We start from the raw sequence: 22,372 nt of genomic DNA, 5'->3' as shown, positions 1-22,372 counted from the left end.
CCCGCCCACACACTCGTGGTGTGCACCGTCTTCCCGCCATTTACCCACTATGACAGGTCACTCACGGGACCCCTGCGCCCTTCGGCGCGATTGCATAGTAACACACACCTGGTCGCTGTAGACAACTCTCTGGTACTTTAGGCAGCTGTAGTGTAGTAAAAGCACTATACATCTACCCAACGAGGTAGCACTTACTGATTATCTAGTAGGAAGTACTCCAGTTGAGTAGAGGTATGGCACAAAACGGTGGCGTCTTCTTGAATAAATATGAAGGGCAGGGTTCAATCTGGCACGATGATGCTGGCACGGAAGCCCCGCCCCAAATCCGCCGATCCGCAAAATCCGCGGATTTTGCGGATCCACGGTCCGTGAATACGCAAATCCGCGAATCGTGGATCCGCAAAATACGCCCATGCCTAGCCATAATTATCTGCCTTTCTGTCAGATCATATTCAGAAAACAGGCTGGTAGTGTTGATATAATGCCACGACACATGGCCAGAGTGTAATGTTTGTAACGTCCAGCTCAGTATTATAATTGATCGTAATTGTGACTCTCTATGTTGTAAAATAGACATGTCCTGCTGAATTATGTCGATTGCAGAAGACACAATGTTGCAGAGTGAATAAATTCTAGATGATAATGTGGTCATACCGTTGTCAACCACAACCAAACCCTTTTCCATATTAATCCTGTTGATCTCGCGCAATCTTTCTGCAACTTCCTGCTGATAAATCTTCCATAGCTTGTTGTATATTCCATACAAGAAGGGCTTTTGACGTGGCTTTTTGGGACCTAATAGAAAATCCCAATGATCCAGGTCATCAGAAAGAAGGGTCTGGTGTGTTTCACCTCTGCAAGTGTTGAGGTTTACAGCCATTCTAGGCATAACTTCACAACACTATACGATTTCACCACACTTGCGTGTTCTGATTGTACATAGCATGGGTCAGGCCTGTTGATCTTAAACCCCCCCGTGCTACCCAGGAATCTAGACTGTCATTCATTTGTATCTATGGTCCAAACTAGCCAACTCTGCTGATCGGGGTCTGATGTATTGCATGATCCATTGCGGAGCATGTCATCTAGCTTATCCTCACGGTGTTTTGTTGCCAATGTTCAAAACATGCAAATGTGGGAATGCAAGGTGTGTTAAAATCTTTTCCCCTAGCTAAACCAAGACAGGAAGTATGTTGCACTGTTTCTTCAGGAAAATCTATTGATGTGGTATGAGGCATGCTCTGACTAAGTCCGCTTGTTCCTGAACCTGCCAATCTCTTGTTCCTCAGGCCGATTTTGTGTGTATTTTGTCTTTCCTAAAGAGGATACCCTGTATAGACAGTTGAGCAATAAGGTAGCAGAGTAAACCACTTTGATGTTTGTGAGCATATTCTTCGCAGATGTAGGTGCAAGCCTATAGATATTAGAGGCTGGGTCTGATGTGCCAAACCAAGAAAAATATGCAAACTTCTGTGCAAATGTTTTTGAATTACCTTTTGGTGGTGTTGAGCAGTGTTCCCATTGGGTGTAATTATAAACAGCACGTGGCTTACTAGCTTTGTGTAGAAAATGGTGACCATAATGTTGATAACAAAACATGTTGCCAATAGTAGATGTACCATCATACAATTAATGATTAAAAAATGCAGCTGATTGCTCTAGATCTGAACGCAAGTTATGCACAGTTTGTACTAGTGGTGATGATATAATTTAAAGAAATTTTAAACAAATATGCAAGTTACAAAAGTTCAGTTGGACCATGCACTTCATACGATACCCTGCCCTATACTATTCCTTCAGGAATTCAAATTGCTGTAATGTTCACCATGGACAGGTCCCTTAGCTCACGGTGCGATGATGAATGTGATTTTAGTACCAAGTTCACATGTTGGACTGCAGAGCATTTAGGAAGATAATGTCCATTCAAAAGTAGAAACAAACAGCTACCAAACCAATCCATAGTACCAGGAAAAGTAAACCAATTGTAACCCAGAGATTTATCCAGGGAGCAACCAAGGTATGTCTTTTGAACCAAAGATAGAGAGAATAAACTTGTATCTTGAAAGGGAGTGGTGGTGTTGGCAATTCAGGTTCACTTGGATCCGATGAAAAGTCATCATGATGCTTAAAGTAGCCAGACGCAGTTCGGTCTTTTTTTTGGCAGCTCAGCAGGTTGTGTAGACTCAGGAAATGACTCGACCTGTGGAGTATTCAAATAGATGTCGTCAATTTGTTGAATTTAAATTTCTGTACTAGTTGATTGTACAGTTGTGGTTGTTTCAGTAGGGAGAAGTATCAGTTCATTGTTGTTTACTGCTTCTCTTTGGAAAGTTAAGTCCTCATTAAGGCTTCCAGCTGAACTTCCTCCACAGTAGCCAGAGGAGATCAGCAGCTACCCAGGATCCAACGCGGCCTATAGTTGAGAATCGGTCACATAATGTGGTTTTATATGATCGATAGAGACAAACCTTTTGTCTCAGAGGCTGGCAAGAGGCGGAAGTAGTACAGTTCTGTTACCTTCAACAGTGAGGATGGGTACAGGTGCTCTGTAAGATGGTTCAAATTCATTGTTGTCCACTATTTTTCCTCTGACAGGACCCCAATCTTCGGAACCCAGGCAAGTCTTACCGATACTGTTTACACTTCTCCAGTGGAGGTGCGTTTTACTTGGAAGTTGCTTCTAGAAGCTGCAAATTCTTTTAGGTCCTGTAAAACATCTAAACGAACATTGTTGTCAAATGGAGTTTCAGCCGCCACTGCTCTGACACCATCGAAGTCTGGTACCCACATTCTCACCCCAAACAAGAGTTCATAAGGTGTACAACCCTCCCAGGGATTTTCTTGGCATATTATTGAGTGCCCTCTGGACTCCATATAGGTGATTGAACAAGCTGCCAACTAAACCTAGAACCCTAGCTATTAAGGATTGCTTTAAGTCCTGGTTCTTCTGCTCAACGACCAAATTTCCCTTGGGATGGTAGAGGGAGGAGTACCACAAGGCCATACCCAAACTTCCCACAGCTACTTTGTAAGCCCAAGAGATAAAGGCAGGATCCTGGTCAGAATGTAGTGTGCCAATTGCGGATGTGCCGATAAAGACTCGCAAATGCTCTACAACAGTTCGAGCGTCAGCCGAGCGGTGAGGCCAAACCCATAGGAATCTAGAGCATGAATCCACTGCCACCAAGATGTACTTGTGAGCCCCGTCTGAGTGTAACAGTGGTCCAAATAGGCACATGCGAGAGGTTGTCTGAGATTAATAAAATTGTGATGGTCATGCTACGGTGCAGCCTTTCATCTGTTGGCAGATGTCGCATTGTAGGACAAAGTCCTTGGTCTGTTTAGTGAGACCTGACCACCAATAGCTCTGCTTAAGTAGTGAAACTGTAGCAGTAATCCCTGCGTGTACTGAACCCAGACCCTTGTGTGCAGCTAGTATCAATCCCAGTCTCCGATCAATGTTTGGGATTACTCTATCCCCATTCTGAATCCGAGCATACAGAATATTTTGTGCATCTAACTTTTAGGAGTACTTGAATGGAAAGCCTTTTGGCAGTTCTGAACTGTTGCGCGTGGCATTGACAGCCAACATAGTGGTTTTGTCTATTCCCGTACCAGAAAGAGTAATTGCAACAACGGCAGCTGTACGAACTGTTGCCTAGGTGGCTTCTTCTTCCCAAACATAAGCAGCACTGCAGTGGCAGCAGAGACAGGCTCTAAACCTGTTAATCACAAACACACCAAGACGCCCGTGAAAATAGAGCTTCAACTGAATTGATGCACCAACCTGCACAACTGAAAATAGCCATTTATGCAGGCCCCACCGTCACCTCCAGTGCCAGAAATTTTCGAATTAGTAGGAACATCTTCCTTTCCACAACATAAGAACACACCACGTCCAAGTCCTGACGAAAACCCCTGACTGCTGAAGGGGTTGAAAACGCGTTGACAACAGCGTCTGGAAAAAGCAATCCCTATTGGCTTAGGAGAAGGCTTAATTCATTCCCTCAAAAAGCCACTATCAACCAAATTCATGAGATACCCAGAGCTGTGCATATAGGCAGGAGTATGAATAATGGTAGTAAACTGTGACGCTACTCCGCCTTGATGCTTTTTTTGATTTATGGACTGGTGCTTTATGTACCCTTTTTGTGTTTTTGTAATTGTCCTTTAATTACACACAACTTATCAATTTATTTATTTATTTATTTGCGGGTTTATACCGCGCTAGGATCACCTCCCGGAGGAGTATCTCTGCGCCTTTGAAAACCTTTTCAGCTTGTGACAGTAGGTATGCAGATCTCACTAGTTAGGAAATAGGACGTTTTTTAACTGTTTTCTAAACGGGAGATATTCCTGACAGAGTCTCAAAGAAAGAGGGAGGCTGTTCCACAACCTTGGTCCGGCGATAGATAGAGCTCTTCCACCTTGCCTGGTCTTTCTGGCTCTTGGAACCTGTAGTAGAGCTTGTTCACTGGATCTCAAGGATCGTACCGGTTTATAGAGGGAGAATCTGCTATTTAGATACTCTGGACCTTTATTCTGGAGACTTTTATGTATAGTACACCCTATCTTGTACTTCACCCTTTGTTTAATGGGCAGCCAACTTAAGGTGTTCAAAAGAGGCTTCGATGGTGTGCGGGGAGGCTGATTTAGGACAAGACGGGCCGCAGTGTTCTGGACTACTTGCAATCTCGCAATAACTCCCTCGTTTGCTGATAGGAGCATCCCGTTGCAGTAGTCCAGACGACTCATTATTAGGGTCTGCACTAACGTTCTCCTAGTTGAGTCAGGGAGCATAGGGAAAACTTTCCTCAACATGGCGATCACATGAAAACATGAGCTCACCACTTGGTTGCTGTATTGTTTCAGAGAGAGCTCCTGGTCCAGACGCACACCGAGATTTTTTACCACCTGCTTTGGCTCTGGAACTGGGCCAAGATCTTGCGGCCACCAGTCTGGGGACCATAGGAGCTTTGCCTCACCGAACAGCATCACTTCCGTTTTTGCAACATTACATTGCAAGAAGTTGGATGCCATCCAGTGGGCCACTGCCTTCATCCCCGTGGAGAAAGAGTTCCTGACCGTATCCGTAAGATGTTTAAACGGGAAGAGGAGTTGGGTGTCATCCGCGTATGACATAGGGATGAACCCATGGGATCTCAATGTATTAAACACATTTGCAAATACTGTTTCACATTTGTTAATTGTTTTTGTATTTCCTATGTTGAAAAATGTCATCAGTTTGTGTTGTCCTTAATGTTTGACATTAATTGAATGTTGTTGCATTTACGAAATAACCTAGAAAAAATAGTGAAATAAATCAGAAGAGCCTATGTATTTATTCCATTGGCTCTTTTCTTGGTTAAACTTTAAATAGTAGCTACTGGATACTTTCAAGTATATAAGAACTGTTGCTCGTGGCATTGACAGCCAACATAGTGGTTCCGTCTATCCCAGTACCAGAAAGAGTGATTGAAACAACGGCAGCTGTACAAACTCCTGCCTTGGTGTCTTCATCTGCCATAGGATTCCGTCCAACATAAACGCTAACACACTAATGACTTTACAAATGCTGGCATTTACAATTTTTTATTTGTTTCAACCTTTGGAATCTCAAAACCCATTTTGGCCCCAATAGTAAAGGTATTCATTATAAGACTGGACACAGTAAAAAGAATCACTCATTATAAGTGTGGGGATTTCGTGGTCCGTATTTTCTAGTGCCAGTATTAGGGCTTTAGGTTCTGCCAGCTGCGCTGTAAATGTTGTATACTTGTAAAGCGCACAGCTGCCCCAGTAAAGGGGCGTCCCGGCGCTGTATACCGCTGGGGAACCCGTCCTGGCTTTCCCTGTGGGATGGTAACTACTGGGAATCCCCAAGGTGGAGCCAGGCATCCCCGGCGTTGGTGGGGCCGTTGTAGATATTAGGCAAGCTAATGCCCAGAGTTGCCGAGTGGGACCCCAGGTTAGAGTAGGCACCGAGACAAGAATTGTCGAGTCCGCTGACCCTGGTCCACGACCCTGCCCCGTCGGGAATTGAACCCTGGTCCCGGGCCAACTTCTGCTCCCGGGTCTGCCGCCTCTAACCAGTGAGCCACACCACTGTACAGTCCTTTAGGTACTCAGTTTGTGTTCTTTCAGGTATTAACTTTCCGTCAAGCATGCACCCCTTTACTATTATGCATACCGCGGAATATTGCTGTTTCGTTCCTATGGCTGGCTGGGCAGATCCATCGATATAAATGATACATTCATATCTATCTAGAGGCATAATTTAATTAGGCAGAGGATATTCTTGTTTGTAGTGTAGGAACGCTTTTGTTTGTAATGTAGTGTCAAATCTATAATCTACATCTGCTGGAGTGAGAGAGTTGGCCCATTGAATCCTTCTTGGATCTAAAACCTTAGCATTTGGAATGCTTCCTTTAATGACGGCCTCTAAGGTCGGTACTGGGGTAACAACAATTATTTGCTTACCCTGAGCCAATGATATCTCTCTCACTACAGCAGTCTGTACAACTGTGAGTATTTTCTCAGTGGGTGCAAAACGCTTTTCATCGTTTGTGTACAAATGTGATGATTTGTATGCTAAAGGTACTCTATCACCCTCATTCTAAGTGTACAAGTGTACCCAGTTGGTCCAGCAACTAGGCGGGTCACCAGGTTAGTTGTGTTGACACATGTGTGCAAATGTTTGGAAACTATCATATCAGCTTGTACAGAACGTAAAATATCAGTGTGTTCCTGTGTCCAACGATGCACTGAAAAATCAGGTCTAATTAAGTCATAGAATGGTTATACTCTTTCTGCGTAATCCAAAATGTATGTTCTGCCAGAATAAAATAATCCTACAACGGATTGTAGTGTTTTCGAGGTTGTTGTAGGCTGGAGCAATGCAATTTTTTCTGAAAAATATGTTGCCAGGCTTTTGCCCTTACTTGATAACTTGTATCATAGAAACAGGACCCTGAGGTGGGCTATTTTCAAGTTCTTGAAATTACATATGTAGCCCAGGTTAGCAAACCCCACTATTATGTTGTTCACTCTAGCCAAAATGTTCCGTTCATTTTTCGTCCGTCAGATAAATATAATTTACATAGGACAATGCCTCCTCATCAAACCTTTGAAGTAATCTGTTACTCTGGCTGAAAACCACCCAGGGCTATTCTTATACCCCTGGGGCAAACAACAAAATTGCCGCTGAGACCCTAGCGCCGAGAATGCGGTCAAATATCTACTTCCAGGCACTATATTCTGGCAGAAAAACATTTGAGATGTCAAGTGTTGTTTTGTAATTCTTCTGCACAATGTTATTCATCAGTGCGGCATTATGTGCATTCTGTACTGCTAATTGTGCCTGTGGAAGCGTTTAATTGTCTGTAATCTAATACTAGACTATGTGAATTGTCAGGTTTCATTACGAGAAACAAAGGATTATTCATAGACGAGGTGCAACTCTTGATTACACCCTGGTATTCAAGTTGATCTATGACCTGACTTTCTTCTTTCCTTCATGTTTTATTGGGTACTGTCTCCTCAGATGAAGGATCGTTTTTAATGGGATCTCGTGGTGAGGAGACTCATCATCCCACCCAACATGATTGCGGTATAGAGCAGGAGCTAACGCTGATGCCCACTACTGTTCATATACATTTTAAACTGATTCTAGTACGATGTCAGAGAAAGCAGGTAAAATGACTTCTTCCCTCACTGCGCAATCCATTACAAACTCAAGTGGCTAATTTTTTTCAGCCCAAAGAATGTTGTAACCATATGTCAGGTCCTCTCAAAAGAGATCCATCACTTGCCTTTGTATGTCCCCCTCTATTTGGAGTGTTATGTCATATGAACTATGTGGGACACTTTCTCTTATATCAGGTGTTTCCACCGAGATATACTCTCTCAGCGCTACTACCCCCAGAAAAAATGCATCAGGTTCTGGGGAGGTATTGTGACTTCTGCCATGTTGGCCTGCATCGTCACTGCCCATTCCCCGTTCAGAAGCAGTGTCCTAAGCAACCTGGGCATTTCTAATCTTGATCCCGGCTACCTTTTTCTTTTTGAATTGAGGTTTTTTGGATTTATGTTTATCTTCTTGTGTGATGATGTCTGAAGTGTGATGTGTCTCACTTTCTGGCTTGACTCGCTCTTCTGATCTTTGTTCTGCCCGTCACCTCTCTCCAAGCATTTCTCAAATTATTTTGAAAAGAGCAAGAGGATAGTGTATTGGTATCCTGATACCGGACAGGCTTTCTAATATTATCACGATTCCTGAGATTGTATGATTTTTCGGGGTGTCTTGTGGAAAACCTACCCCATGACTGTTGTTTGTTTTGTATTTTTTTTTTGTTTATTATCCCATTTCTTTTTAGAAGAATCAAGTGCTTGGTTTGAGTTATCCTTACCAGAATTACCCTTAACCCCTGGTTTCCCAGGTCTGGCTCCCAGATTATCTGTTTCCAGAAAAGTGTATGTTTCTTCAACAATCTTAGGCAGCTCTCTCACCTGTTGTGCAGGAGTGAATTCCCTCAAGCGTTGGCGTATAGCCACCGTGACTGCCTTCCCTTTTATGTTACTTAACATAATTGCAGAAACATGGGTGAAATTGCCTATTAGTTTCATCCCTAAGTCCGGAGCAGGTTCTGCCCCGTACTCATTTTGCTTTCTATTTCATCTGGTGTCACCGCTATTGAAGGGGTACCATGAGTTCTGGTGTAAACAACAGCGACGGTTGTACCCCAAGTTGCACAAAATTCTATAAGGGGAGCCATCCCCATTGGCAAGCAAATAGCTAAAATTCTGTGTTTTTCCTGAGGGCCCATATAGCGAAAAACTGCTACAAGCTGTGCTGTTTTCTGTGCTATCCAAAATGGGATTTGCCCCCGACCATTTAGCCAAGGGTGGCCAGAACAGGTAAGGGCGGTGGGGTGGGCAGTCCGCGGGCTGTGGGGGAAGCAGACGGATGACAGAATAGGTGTTATTTATTTATTTAATTATACCTATTCTTCATCTGTCAAAATTTGGAGTCATGAGTATCTCTAAGTATAGGCATAAAATGTGTTCCCCTTGCGGAATTTGCAAATGTTTGGCAATTTTGCGATCCGCGAATCGCCCAAAACTACCCCAAAGTCCGCAATTCGCGAGTTGGCGGATTTTTTTCTCTTGTTCGTGCTTCAAAAATACAATCTCGCGCGCGCGGCATTGACTTACCATGATTCTGCGTTCACTGATGAGTTTTCCTCGCTGTTCGCGTGCGCTGCGAGATTTTGGTAGCTGGCCGAGCGATGCCGCGAACATGTCATTGTGACCCGAAACAGGAACTTGCGAACACGTCCTTGCGATCCGAAACAGGAAATTGCGAACGCAAACACGTAATTGCGACCCGAAACAGGAAAAAGGCATTGCAAGCAGGCTGGTTAAGTGGAATCAACATGTTTGCGACCGTTGCGACCGCATGCGCAAGTTCTCGTTCCCGAACTGGTAAAAAAATCTCGATAACTCGCAAAAAAAAGTTTTGGAGGAACAACGCTATCAAGCAGAGGAAGAAATGGAGGAAGGTGAGCTTGAGGAGTCAGAGGACTTGTATGAAGGGCTGAAGGAAGCTAGTGGGCTAGATACGTCCCCGGAGTGGGAACTTTCTCCTAATACGGATACTCCTTTTAAAGATGTGGCTCCTTACCACACAGTGATTAGAAAAGCAGCTTTTAGATCTGCAACTTCCAACTGCTGAGTTTAAATCTAACATTTTAACTGAGGTACTGCACTCTCCTTCCACTGTGATTGAGCCATTATTGCCCTTTAATGATACTATCACTAAAACAGTGTTGGAAGTCTGGCGTAAACCCTTTTCAGCTCCTGCAATATCAAAGTCAGTTGCCAGGAGGTACAGGGCGGCTCCAGGAGACCTGGATTTCCTTACATCTCGTCCTTCTCCAGAGAGCCTCGTGGTGCAAGCTGCTTGCTCTAAAAAATCTTCTGGGGCTTTTCCTCAAGTCCCTGGGGACAGAGATTCTAAGAGACTTGATCAATCTGCTAAAAAGATCTTTTCATCAGCAAGTATGGCCTTGAAGTCCACTAATGCCACTTGTCTATTGGGCCGTTACATGCATGCTCTTATGCACTCAGCGAAGCAGATTGTTTCAAAATTGTCTGAAGAGGACAGACTGAATTTTAATGAAGTCTTGGTGGATACTCAAGCCGCTGCACGCCAAGTTATACAGAGTGGTCTGGACACTGCGAACTCGGTTGCTAGAATCATGGGTACTTCTGTTGCAACGAGGAGAAGTGCTTGGCTCCGGTCTTCGGAGTTCTCTTCGGATGTACAGGCTACTCTTCTTGACCTCCCTTTTGATAGCTCTGGACTGTTTGGTAAAAAAGCAGATGCAGTTTACAAAGGTTCAAAGACAGCAAAGCCACTGCATAATCTCTGGGCCTGCAGGCGCAGCCTAGAGGCTCCGGCTACAGAAAGTTTCGAGGTTTTGGAAGGTCATCCTTTTGGTCCTACAAGCAGTCTCAGCAGTAGCACAAAAACAGACTCCTCTGTATAAGACCTACAGAGGCAAGAACAGAGGTCCTCCTCGAGGTCGTCAGCCCTCCTCCTCCTCTACCTCCCCTCCTATTGCGGGTTCAGCAAAGCAGCCATAGATCCACCATCCTGGATCATGTGGGTCCTGTGGGAGGTCGGCTTACCCATTTTCTTCAAGATTGGGAATCGGTCACTACGGACCTTTGGGTTCTAAATCTTGTGGAAAATGGGTATGCTCTTCCCTTTCGGGAATTTCCTCCAAATTACACTCCTTGCCAAGGGGCAAGTTCAGAGGAACATCTTCTGCTTCTACAGGAGGAGGTCCTTATATTGCTAAAGAAAGGTGCGATAGAGGTGGTCCCGGAGCGGGAGAGGGGTCAGGGATGCTACTCCCGGTATTTCCTGATTCCCAAGAAGGATGGCAGGTTACGTCCAATCCTGGATCTCAGGATGTTGAACCTTTTTCTGAAGCAGGAGAAGTTCAAGATGCTCACCCTTGTGCAGGTTCTTCAAGTGCAGCAACAAGAGGACTGGATGATGTCCATCGACTTACATGATGCGTATTTTTATATTCCTATCCTGAAGTCACGCAGGAAGTATTTCTGTTTTACGGTAGGTTCGCAACACTATCAGTTTGTGGTTCTCCCGTTTGGACTTATAACTGCACCTTGAGTCTTCACCAAGGTGATGGCAGTGGTGGCAGCCCATCTCAGGAGGTTGGGGATCCCAGTTTTCTACTATCTGGTTGACTGGCTGCTTAAAGTGGAGTCGCCAGAGAAGGTGCTTCATCATCTGCAGGTGAGAACCCAGCTGTTGTACACATTGGGTTTCTCGATAAACGTGCCAAAATCTCACCTGATGCCCTCTCAGTGCAACCTGTTCATTGGGGCGGTACTGGACACTACTGTGTGCCGAGCATTCCCGCCTCCACAAAGGATTCTCGACATTCAGGAAAGTATTCCTTTATTCTACAATGCAGCGGACGTTCCAGTCCTGAAGGTCCTTTGCCTGCTCGGTCTGTTTGCTTCTGTATTCTGCTGGTCAACCATGCACACTGGCATATGAGGGCACTCCAGTGGTGCCTCCGCAGGCAGTGGTTTCAACACAAAGGGGATCTCAGGGAGTCGATCAAGATCTCCAGAGACACTGCAGCGGATCAGGCTTGGAGCGTGGGGGCAATCTGTCTCAAGGAAAGCCCTTCCATCTTTCTTCATCGGTGGCCACAGTGATAACGGATGCCTCCACTCTAGGGTGGGGTGCTCATCTGGGGGACCTGGAGATCAAGGGTCTTTGGTCTCCAGAGGAAAGGTTACTTCACATCAACCTTCTAGAGTTGCGGGCAATACCTTTGGCGCTCAAGGCCTTCCTCCCTTCCATTCGCGGTCAGCCGGTTCAAGTCCTGACGGACAACACTACCCCGATGTGGTACGTTGACAAGCAGGGAGGAGTAGGGTCGCATCGTCTCTTCAGAGAGGCTCTGCGTCTCTGGTCCTGGGGTTAGGACCATCAGATTTGTCTGATGGCAAATCATCTGGCCGGAGTTCTGAACGTTCGTGCAGATAGTCTCAGTCGGCAGTTCTCTGGCGACCACAAGTGGAGGTTTTATCCAGAGGTGGTTCATCACGTCTTTCGGACGTGGGGAACCTGTTTGCCACTCATGAGAACGCTCACTGCCCGTCATTCTGCAGTCTTCAGTGTCCGATGCAGGGAGCTTTGGGGGACGAGTTTCAGTTGAGTTGGAGCTCACAACTCCTTTACGCGTTTCCTCCCATTCCCTTGATTCCTCGGGTTCTGAGAATGATTCACCAAGACCGGGCCCAAGTCATAGTGATCGCCCCGGATTGGCCAAGAAGGGTGTGGTACACAGATCTACGTCACCTCTCGTCGCACCCTCCGCTCCGTCTGCCTCTCAGGGCAGACCTCCTCTCGCAGTCGCAGGGGCAGGTTCTACACCCCCACCTCCAGAGCTTACACCTTCATGCCTGGAGATTGAACGGGCCACCTGAATTCTTTTTCTCTTCCGCCTGACGGGGTGGACATTATTTTATCAGCCAGGCGACACTCCACCAAGTCTATCTATTCCTACAGGTGGTCCAAATTTGTCAAATGGTGTGTGGCTGTGTTTCCGCCTACTCCCTTTATTGTGCCTCAATGAGACTTAAATCTTGTCTTGACCTACTTGACCTACTTGATGGGTTCTCCCTTTGAGCCCTTGCACAAGTGTCCCTTGAGACTGTTGTCTTTTAAGACAGTTTTTCTTGTTGCCATTACCTCGGCAAGGAGGGTAAGTGATCTTCAAACTGTGAGTTCGAAATCCCCTTTCTTGACCACCCATGCTGAAAGGATGGTACTCAGGACCAGGGCTGCTTTTCTGCCTAAGGTGGTAACTTACTTCCATTTAGGGCAGTCCATTACCCTTTCTACCTTCTATCCTCCCCCTCACCCTTCCAAGGAGGAGGAGCGGCTTCACCGTCTGGACCCTAAAATGGCGGTGAGTTTTTACCTCAATAGGACTAAAGACTTTCGTGTGGATGACCAGATCTTCGTGGGCTTCATTGGTCGCAGGAAAGGCAGAGCGTTACACAAGTGCACCCTTTCCAGATGGATTATCTTGTGCATCAAGTTCTGTTACTCTTTGGCCGGTAAGGATCCTCCAGAGGGAATAAGAGCTCACTCTACCAGAGCAAAGTCTTCTACTTCTGCCTTGTCTAAAGGTGTTCCTGTAGAGGACATTGTAGAGCGTCAACTTGGGCCTCCCTTCACACTTTCACAAGGCATTACTGCTTGGATTCCGAAGTGTGGAGGGACGGACACTTTGCGCGTTCCGTCCTACAGGACTTTTTGGTATAGAAGGGTGGACACCCTCCTCCAGGAGTGGGGACTGCTGTGGAACCCTATTCACAAGGTGAGGAATCCACTGGCAGATGTATTCATCAGAAGAACAAGTTACTTACCTTCGGTAATGCTTTTTCTGGTGGATAAAGTATCTGTCTGTGGATTCCTCATTGACCCACTCACCTCCCCATTGTCCACCCTTGTATACCTGCAATAGTGATAATGTTATAATATCTATCCGTTACTTTCAAAGGAAGTGCATTATTCTTTTTGCTTTCATGCATTGATTTCACACTGTGTGTGTTGGTTTGATTACTGTGTACTGTGTATACTATATATATTTGTGTTGGTCTGACTGTATGCCTCAAAGGCACGGAAAAAAATGGCGGAACTGACGTCATCACGCCAACGAGGCTCTCTTATAGCTCCAGTGACGTCAGCGGAGCCATGCTATTGTGATGACGTCCTCATCGGCGAGGAGAGCTACAAAATATTTCCGAATGCTGCTGGCGCAGAGAATATTCACAAGGTGAGGAATCCACAGGCAGATACTGTATCTACCAGAAAAAGCGTTACCGAAGGTAAGTAACTTGTTCGATGGGACCAAGCTAAAATGGAATCAGAGTTCCACTTTATATAAAGACCTGTATGGGCCATTTTTGCTTCAGGAAACTACTGAAGACAGCTTTGTTCTTAGCTGGTCACGCTGTGCTGATTGGCTGCCTGGGTGATTTGTGTGCGTTATAAATGGCTTTAACATTAACAATAGTGAGTGAGTGTACACAACAAGCACTGTCTACAACATAAGTTCAGGCTTCAAAGTAACAGTGTGGGTTCAGTAAACGTTTATGGAATTTACAGTCAAGTATTGAGCCCTTTGGTATCAGCAGATCAAATGAACCTGTTCCAGGACTCAAAATCCCTCTGCCCACGACAATTCTGGGCCAGTTCTGACTATTCTTGCAAACATTTCTAGAGTTCCAATTAAATTTCCAAATAACTAACATTTGAGACTTTTCTTTGCTTACTAACAAAAACATCTACTCAACAAAATACAAGGGGTAGCGGATGTGACATCATGAACCCTTTGACCACCAGTGACATCACATAGTTAAAATAATGCCCCTTGCTCAACAGCTAAAATGTCTTACAATTACTTCTCAGGATTGAGGAGAAAGGAGTGAAAACACCAGAAGTAAACATGGTCCTTACAGTCTTCTTTACTTTATGTTCCCTGCCCTGCTTTCACTGTCTTGAGATTAGGGAAAGCGGAGGCGTGCCAGTAGTACCAGAGGGCAAGGCATGGATAGCAGCTGATAAATATGGTAACCCTAATTGATACCCATGAATAGTGATTCCAAATATGAAATTAGGATCCATCTTCACAGCATGGCAGAGGTACATGCACTTACCTTGCTAAGCTGAGGCAGATTGCCCTGGGATCGGCAGACGACAGCGCAGATCCAAACCGCAAAGTCAAGTTTTGGGGATGAAATTCCTGAAAAAATCAAAAAGATGAAAAACATGTAATGGCAAAGAATGAAGAAGGACAGTGAGAGAGAGTGCGAGAGAGAGAGCAGGGAGGAGAGAGGAAATATAGGTCAAAAGATAGTTGTAGGGCCTGATTTACAAGTGAAGGCTGGTGAACCAGAGTGTTGAAGTCCACCACATCACAGAAAGCCAGGCAGGAGTCTACGGCGCACAGGGGGGACACCAGTGGCGGCTGGTGACAATTGAAAGTGGTAAGGCGGAGCGAGCGAGCGAGCGAGCCTGAACCATGTACGGGGGTTCCAGGGGTCCATCCCCGGGGATGGATCCAAAAAACACACAGATCATAGACCGCTAAAAACTGCCATTTCTTTCTAGTGAACAGCACAAACACCCCCAGGAACATTAAAAACACCCCTAGGACTAGGAACAGTAAAAACACACCCACGAACAGCACAAACACTCCTAGGAACAGCACAAACACCCCCAGGAACAGCACAAACACCCCCCTAGCACTTGAAACAGCACAAACACATCCGTACAGTGACACATCAGCTGGACATGCAATGTGGCATGACCCGGCTGTGCGTGGAATCCTAGCGCCAAAAGATAACAGGCCCAAATAATGACCATGATTCAGGGTGCGTAATATGTGTAACCTTTGTGGAAGTTGCAAATAGCACCCAAATCACTCTCAGGGGGGGTCACATAAGTGACGATAGAACTCAACTGCAAAATAGCGCTTTATCAGGACCTGTGCTCATCGGCACAACACTAAATCAGGCTGGCCATTACATTAGTGCAGCACTGTTTGCATCGCAGACGACATCATGGGTACACACGTTTTGTGGATACAACACTACAATTTCACTAAAATATTGCTGTGTAAACCAACTGTGTGCGTAACTCTCAAAAGGTTACAATTTGTAGGCTGCGCAGCACATGAAAATAATGTAGCGCCACCTGGCAATATTCTCGTAGCATTTACTGTAAGAAGGTGGTAGGCCGGTATACGATCACAATAACGGGGTCACTCGGGAAGGGTAGAACACCTATAAACATAGGAAAACACCACTTGTTTCATGGGCATGGTGATTGCACATTAGTTAGGGTGTAAGAAAAGGCCATAGGCTTTGTTATTGATTTTGTTGGCAGATAATTGTTCTTAACTCCCTGACTAACTCCTCATTTGCACAATCAGTGCCAGCGGTGTGTGTGCACCTGAACATGCTCAGCTCTCCTCCTGTGCGGACGTGTCTTTCTCCATCACGCGTTAAAGGCATTTCAGAGTTTTATTCTTAATCCCGGTTAAACATTTCAGCCGGTAGAGGAGCGTGATGTGTTGGATTTTGGTAGCTTTGACCCACGCTGAGCATTGTATCCATGACATTTATGCAGCGAATGATCCTCTGCCACGCTACACACTACCCTGGCCTTTGCGTGAATGGATTTTTTACTTAACTTTGGCCATGCTGGTGTTTTAGGAATTCACAGGGGAAAGATAATGCCGTGACCGTGAAGGGCCTGTGGGGGTGTCGTGGTTAATTGCGGCCGTCCGGCAGGCGGGTGGAGGGAGAGGGGGTGGAGATGTAGTCGTCCCGGGGGAGTATGGGGGGAGACGGGAGGGGGTTGTTTAATTAAAAAAACGAAAACATATATATATATATATATATATATAAAATAAGGTAAAACTTAACTTACCGTCCTGCGCCTCAGCTTCTGGATGGGTCCACCGTCCAACTCCCGCCGTCCTGCCTTTTTCAAATGGAATTGGCTGCATTGTCATCAGCCAGGAAAGGCAGCTTCCCTCCCTCCCGTCTGCCAATCACCACACTGCAATGGCAGCATTGTCATTGGTTAGGCGCAGCGGAGCGGGTCTCACCCAGGTCATTTTCTCTATGTATGCTGCTGCATAGCTGTGGGTACACTTCCAGCACCCAAAAGGATGGTGGGATTGTCCGCCAGAATATTCCCATCTAGGCAGCTTCCACCCTGCTGATGGAAGCCACCACGTCCACCCAGCGTGTTTAGTGTACAAGCACTGGGTTATGCTTCCTATAATCAATTGTTGCTAATCTTTTTTGAAAGTTTTTAGTCTGTAAGTTGGTGGGGTTTTATATTTTGACTATTTGAAACGCTGCACTTTTGCTCAGTCAGCACTTTGGTTCCTCCTCCCTCTAATGGAGCAAGGACTCGTATAAAAGAGACTTGCTTGAACGCAATCCTCTCATATAAACCCATATCGAAGTACTAACAATGTATTTGACACTAATATGCACCACATTCCATATATCTCTAGATAGAGGAAGCTTGCCTATGTATTTTACTAGCAAGTAACCAGAGTGTGATTAAAGATGGCTGATAACGCACGAAACTGTATTGCGTATGTGTCAACTGCATCTACGCAGATTTACGTCTTTACGCTTGGAGGGAAAATTCTGCTTCTGCGCAATAGCATTTAAAATGGCCGCTTGGAAACTCACATGCTAAGCATCTGCTTTGCTGAAAACTAAAATGAGTTGTATACTAAATGCTAATGCATGAAGAGTATTCATAAGTAAATGGGATTAGAGTAGAGATAGGTGGTATACAGTAAAATCATTTTATTTTGAAATTAATACTTTTTCTTTTGACTTCTCTGTTAGTTCGTATTTGGGCCTCTGAATGGTGCAAAAGTCTGCCACCCATGTGGTTTCTCCCACATGCACACAGATGACAAGTGCGAAACAGTGATGACATGTCTTGAAACTTATCCAAGGACAGTATCAGTACATGTCCTAGGTACCAGCTGAACATCCTGAAGATTCAATGGACAACTGTGAAATGTGTACATTGGTGTTGATAAAATTTGCAAATACGGGTGGGAAATAAAGCATGGGAGGACAAAATTAATGGGCGGTCATTTAAAACAATGAACTAAAGAAAATTATTAAAACTCAGCATGGTGTGATGATCATTCCCTCAGCTCTTCCAATCAAAAATAGGAGTTCCATAAAGTTGAAACATTCAGGGGTGGTACATGCCATTAAGAAAGTATAATTGGGGTACTTAGTTAGATTAGTTACTGCAGTTGCAGCCAGAACGCTGAGAGAACGAGATGCTGTCCGAATGCTGATCGAATACTCAAAGATACAGACTTAGAATTTCAGAGCAAATTAGAACTAGAAGAAGATCGCGGTAGAATCGAGGAGGTAATAGAGTTAGAAGAAGATCGCTGAAGTATCGAGGAGGAAGTTAGTGTCAGAGAGGGGTGAGCTGCAGGCGTCGAATCCAGAGAGGTCATCTACCCTGTCCTGAACCTGTCGTGAGGTCCTTGTTACCTGAATTTTTAAGAGGCCCATTAACTCTTGGCCAGAGAGGTCTGATTTTCACACCATCCTAGATAAATATAATCTACGTTTGTGTCAATGTACTTTTCTCTATCTATCCTCTCCTTTCCTGAGGTACTCGTTGTTGTGAAATATCATTTAATAGAATACTAAAAAAAGAATATAATGATCATACTGTCTCGGATTAAGATGGAGTTGACACTGTAATTTGTTTTGCTCATATGAATAATTAGATAAACATTTTAAAACTTTCCCGAGTCAGTGATTATTTAAATAGGATAAAGGGTAAATTAACCTATGTCATATCACCAATTACTTCTCAACTCCAAAATAGATCCTTTAAGTAAAGAAAGGGCTTTGGGTCAGTGAGAGATTAGAGATATGATAAGGACACGATCTGTTTAAAGCTCTTATAAAAAATTGATCCCAAGCGGTGTTGACCAGCCTATATGAGTGAGGGTGTTTATGGGCCCTTATGATTACATAGTGATAGTTTTGCGCACGTTGGTAACCCGCTGGATCACCTCGCTTGGGGATGCTGCCTTAATAGTAGTTAATGCTCTAGTGGTTGGGCTAGTCTCCGGCCCAGCCTCCACCTAATGCTACTGAATCTGCACCTGTGCAGCCTCCAGGGTGTACAAACGAGGGGTTGCGAATCCTTAAATTGCTGCTAATTCTTTGTAATTGGTTTACTGTATGTTGGTGTTTTATAACACAGTGCTCACTTTGCTCAGCTTGCACTATTGCCACTTTGCACTTTGACTCTTTGCTTGCTTGTGCCACGGGAAAGCTGTCACTTTGGAAGTTAGCGCTCTAGTGGTTGGATAAGTCCCCGCCACAGCCTCTTCTTAATGCAATCAAACGTGGGACAGTGTAGCAGGCGCGTCACAGGCGCCGAAGGTGAGCGAAAGGCTAGCCCAACTGAAAACATCCACACCCGAATGGCGCCTGGCAGCGAGACATGCTACCAACTCCGGGTGTCTCTTTCTCCTACTATTATTCTCAATAGTGCCCTTCATTCTCATACCCTACTTCCTATTTCTAGCCCACACAAAGCTGTAGAAATAAATATCCTGGCAGATTTCCATCACCATGCAGCTAGAGCAGTAAAAAGCTCTTAAGCCTTCTGCCGGAGGACTGTTCCTCTATCTCTCCCCATCCAACTATGGGCCAGATGTAAGTAAATATATTTTACCAACTCATAAATACCGAATTTTACCGATTCGGTATTTAAGAATCGGTAAAATATAAGGAGGGAGATGTAGGTAAATCCAGATGTGGATTTACCGAATCTGTAAAAGTCGGTATTTACCGAATCGGTAAATACCGACCGGTAATACCCATTCATTCCTATGGGCTTTGAAGCCCATAGGAATGAATGGGCATTACCGATTCGGTATTTACCGAATCGGTAAATACCGAATTTCACAAGGGTGCAGGGGGTGTCACTTTGACACCCTCTAGCACCCCCAAAACAGGTTCGGGTGCCATGTGGCAGGCATACCTGTCCTAAGGGCAGGTCTGCCTGTCATATGACACAGGTGTGCATGCACACATGTGCATGCACACCGGAATCGGTATTTTACCATCAAATTGAATTTGATGGTAAAATACCGATTCGGTAAGGCTTGTGGGACTCAGAAGAGTCCCACCTACATATCAAATTTACCGAATCGGTAAAAATACCGATTCGGTATTTTACAGATTCGGTAAATTTACCGATCGGTAAATTTACCGATTCTGTAAATATATGCTCCCTACATCTCAAATTCCATTTACCGGTCGGTAACGGCCGAATTCGGCCGTTACTGACCGGTAAATGCCTACCTACATCAGGCCCCTAGTGTCCTACCTTCCATAACTATTTACTTGGCACTCTTATTGATGCTCTTATTGCTGCTCATTCTGCCGGCCGGCTCTGATTGGAGGGGGAGGATGTGGGAGGTAAGGGGGGGGGAAGGGTGAGAACGTGGGGGAAGCGGGAATAAAAAAAAAATAAAGACTTACCTTTTCGCTGCTTCATCGCCTCTGTAGTCCTCCCTCGCTCTGCTTTACTGGAAGCATAACCAGGAGACCAGTCAGCCAGTCACAAACCCTCCCTAGCTGTAATGCAGCCTGCATGGAGTACCTGCGAAGTGCTCAAAACTGTTTTGGGAAGCTCGAGTGGGCTGGCCAAGCAGTGACCGCGCATGTTTGGATGGTGCTACCAGTGCTCCCCTGTCCCAGTCCCCTAACGTCAATTGGGCAAACATAGGAGAAAATACCATTATAATAACGCAAGTTATTACCATTTTATTTTCCATTTGTATCACTGTAAAAAAACAGTGAGTGACGCTCCTCCACCTTGCGGAAGAGCCGCCACTGGATCTGCCTTTTGTCTTTCTTAAACCATGGGCGGCCGAGCCATTACAGTGGCAGCAGCCAGGCTCTGAGTTGCCATTACAGACTGGGTCAGCCGCCCTTCTGAAGTTTAGTAAAGCCTTGAAAACCTGGCTCTTTCATCTCTGTAAAGACAACCTCTGGTTTAATGGAGTGTGTGTACACTTTACGCTTTAATCTTGCGCCACGGTACCCATGTGGATGTTGTACTTTAGAAATATAAAATGAAATGAAGGTGTTTCTGTCCCCCCACCCCGCCTCACCCCCTCTACAGATGACACTTCCATTCCCAAAACTCCAGATAAGGCTGAAGGTGATGGCAAGAGAGACCCGCAAGCGATAGAAAAGCAGAGCAGCAAGAGGAGAGGTGAGTTAGAGGGACTGGGAAAGGATGTGGAGAAGAGACTTGAAACGGACTAGGCACCCATGAAGAGACAAAGGTAACAAGCATTTGCAATGCAATAGGTCTCGCATTAGGAAAGTTTGAGCTTTGGTAGTGTAAATGACAAATTTTTAATTTATGTGTTGGTTTGAAAATAGCGAAACTAATAGCTTTGTCATTTACAATGCCAATCGTTTTAACTTTCGCAAACTTGACACCTATAGCATTTGTAATGCAATATGTGTTGTATTTACGTGACTTAGATGTGTTGATATTACAAATAATAATGGCTTTTAATTTTTTTAATAATTAATACTTAAATAAAAGTTATTGTAATTTATAATGGCAATGGCTTAAACCTTTGTAAATAACTTGTGTGAAGATTATGTTCAGTGTATTTTATTGTGACGAAAATCCAAGAACAGAAGTGAAATATTAACATCTTTTTGTGACATTTGTAATAAAGCTTTAAACATTGAGAGAACATATTTGAACCAGTTGTTGTTGAATGGTTGCGCAGATTGATGCTGTGGTGGCGCTGAGTGATGTGGTGGCGACGAGTGATGCTGTGGCGTTCAGTGATGCTGTGGTAGCGCATGGTGATGTTGCGGTGCCCCTGAGTGATGCTGTGGTGGTGCTGAGTGATGCGATAGATAGAGTGAGTGCGATAGATAGATAGAGTGAGGGTGATAGATAGATAGATAGATAGTAATAGATAGCTAGATAGATAGTGATAGAGTGAGGGCGATAGATAGATAGAGTGACGGCGATAGATAGAGTGAGGGCGATAGATAGATAGATAGAGTGAGGGCGATAGATAGATAAATAGATAGAGTGAGGGCGATAGATAAATAGATAGATAGATAGATAGATAGAGTGAGGGCAATCGATAGATAGATAGATAGATAGATAGATAGATAGATAGATAGATAGATAGATAGATAGATGGAGTGAGGGCGTTAGATAGAAAGAGTGAGGGCGATAGATAGATAGAGTGAGTGGGTAAGTGCAATAGATAGATAGAGTGAGGGCGATAGATAGAGTGAGGGAGATAGATAGAGTGATGGCGATAGATAGAGTGAGGGCAATAGATAGATAATGTGAGGGTGATAGATAGAGTGAGGGCGATAGATATATAGAGGGCGATAGATAGATATATAGATAGAGTAAGTACAATAGAACGATAGATAGATAGATAGAGTGAGGGTGATAGATAGGTAGAGTGAGGGTGATAGATAATGTGAGGGTGATAGATAGAGTGAGGGCGATAGATTGATAGGGTGAGGGCGATAGATAGAGTGAGGGCAATAGATAGAGTGAGGGTGATAGATAGAGGGGGGTGATAGATAGAGGGGGGTGATAGAGTGAGGGTGATAGATAGAGTGAGGGTGATAGATAGGTAGAGTGAGGGTGATAGATAGTTAATGTGAG

General features: G+C 44.7%; 1 protein-coding gene across 1 annotated transcript in view; it reads right to left on the bottom strand.

Moving 5' to 3' along the window:
- Positions 1-22,372, bottom strand: part of LOC144759966 (carnosine synthase 1-like) — a 562,866-nt gene that overhangs the window by 418,444 nt on the left and 122,050 nt on the right. The window contains exon 7 of the mRNA XM_078646511.1: positions 14,776-14,861. Within this exon, the coding sequence (XP_078502637.1) occupies positions 14,776-14,861 (86 nt within the window). The remainder of the gene's footprint in view (positions 1-14,775; positions 14,862-22,372) is intronic.

Source organism: Lissotriton helveticus, chromosome 1_1, assembly GCF_964261635.1.
Source record: "Lissotriton helveticus chromosome 1_1, aLisHel1.1, whole genome shotgun sequence".
NCBI lineage: Eukaryota > Metazoa > Chordata > Amphibia > Caudata > Salamandridae > Lissotriton > Lissotriton helveticus.
This window is presented reverse-complemented; position numbering and strand designations above follow the sequence as displayed.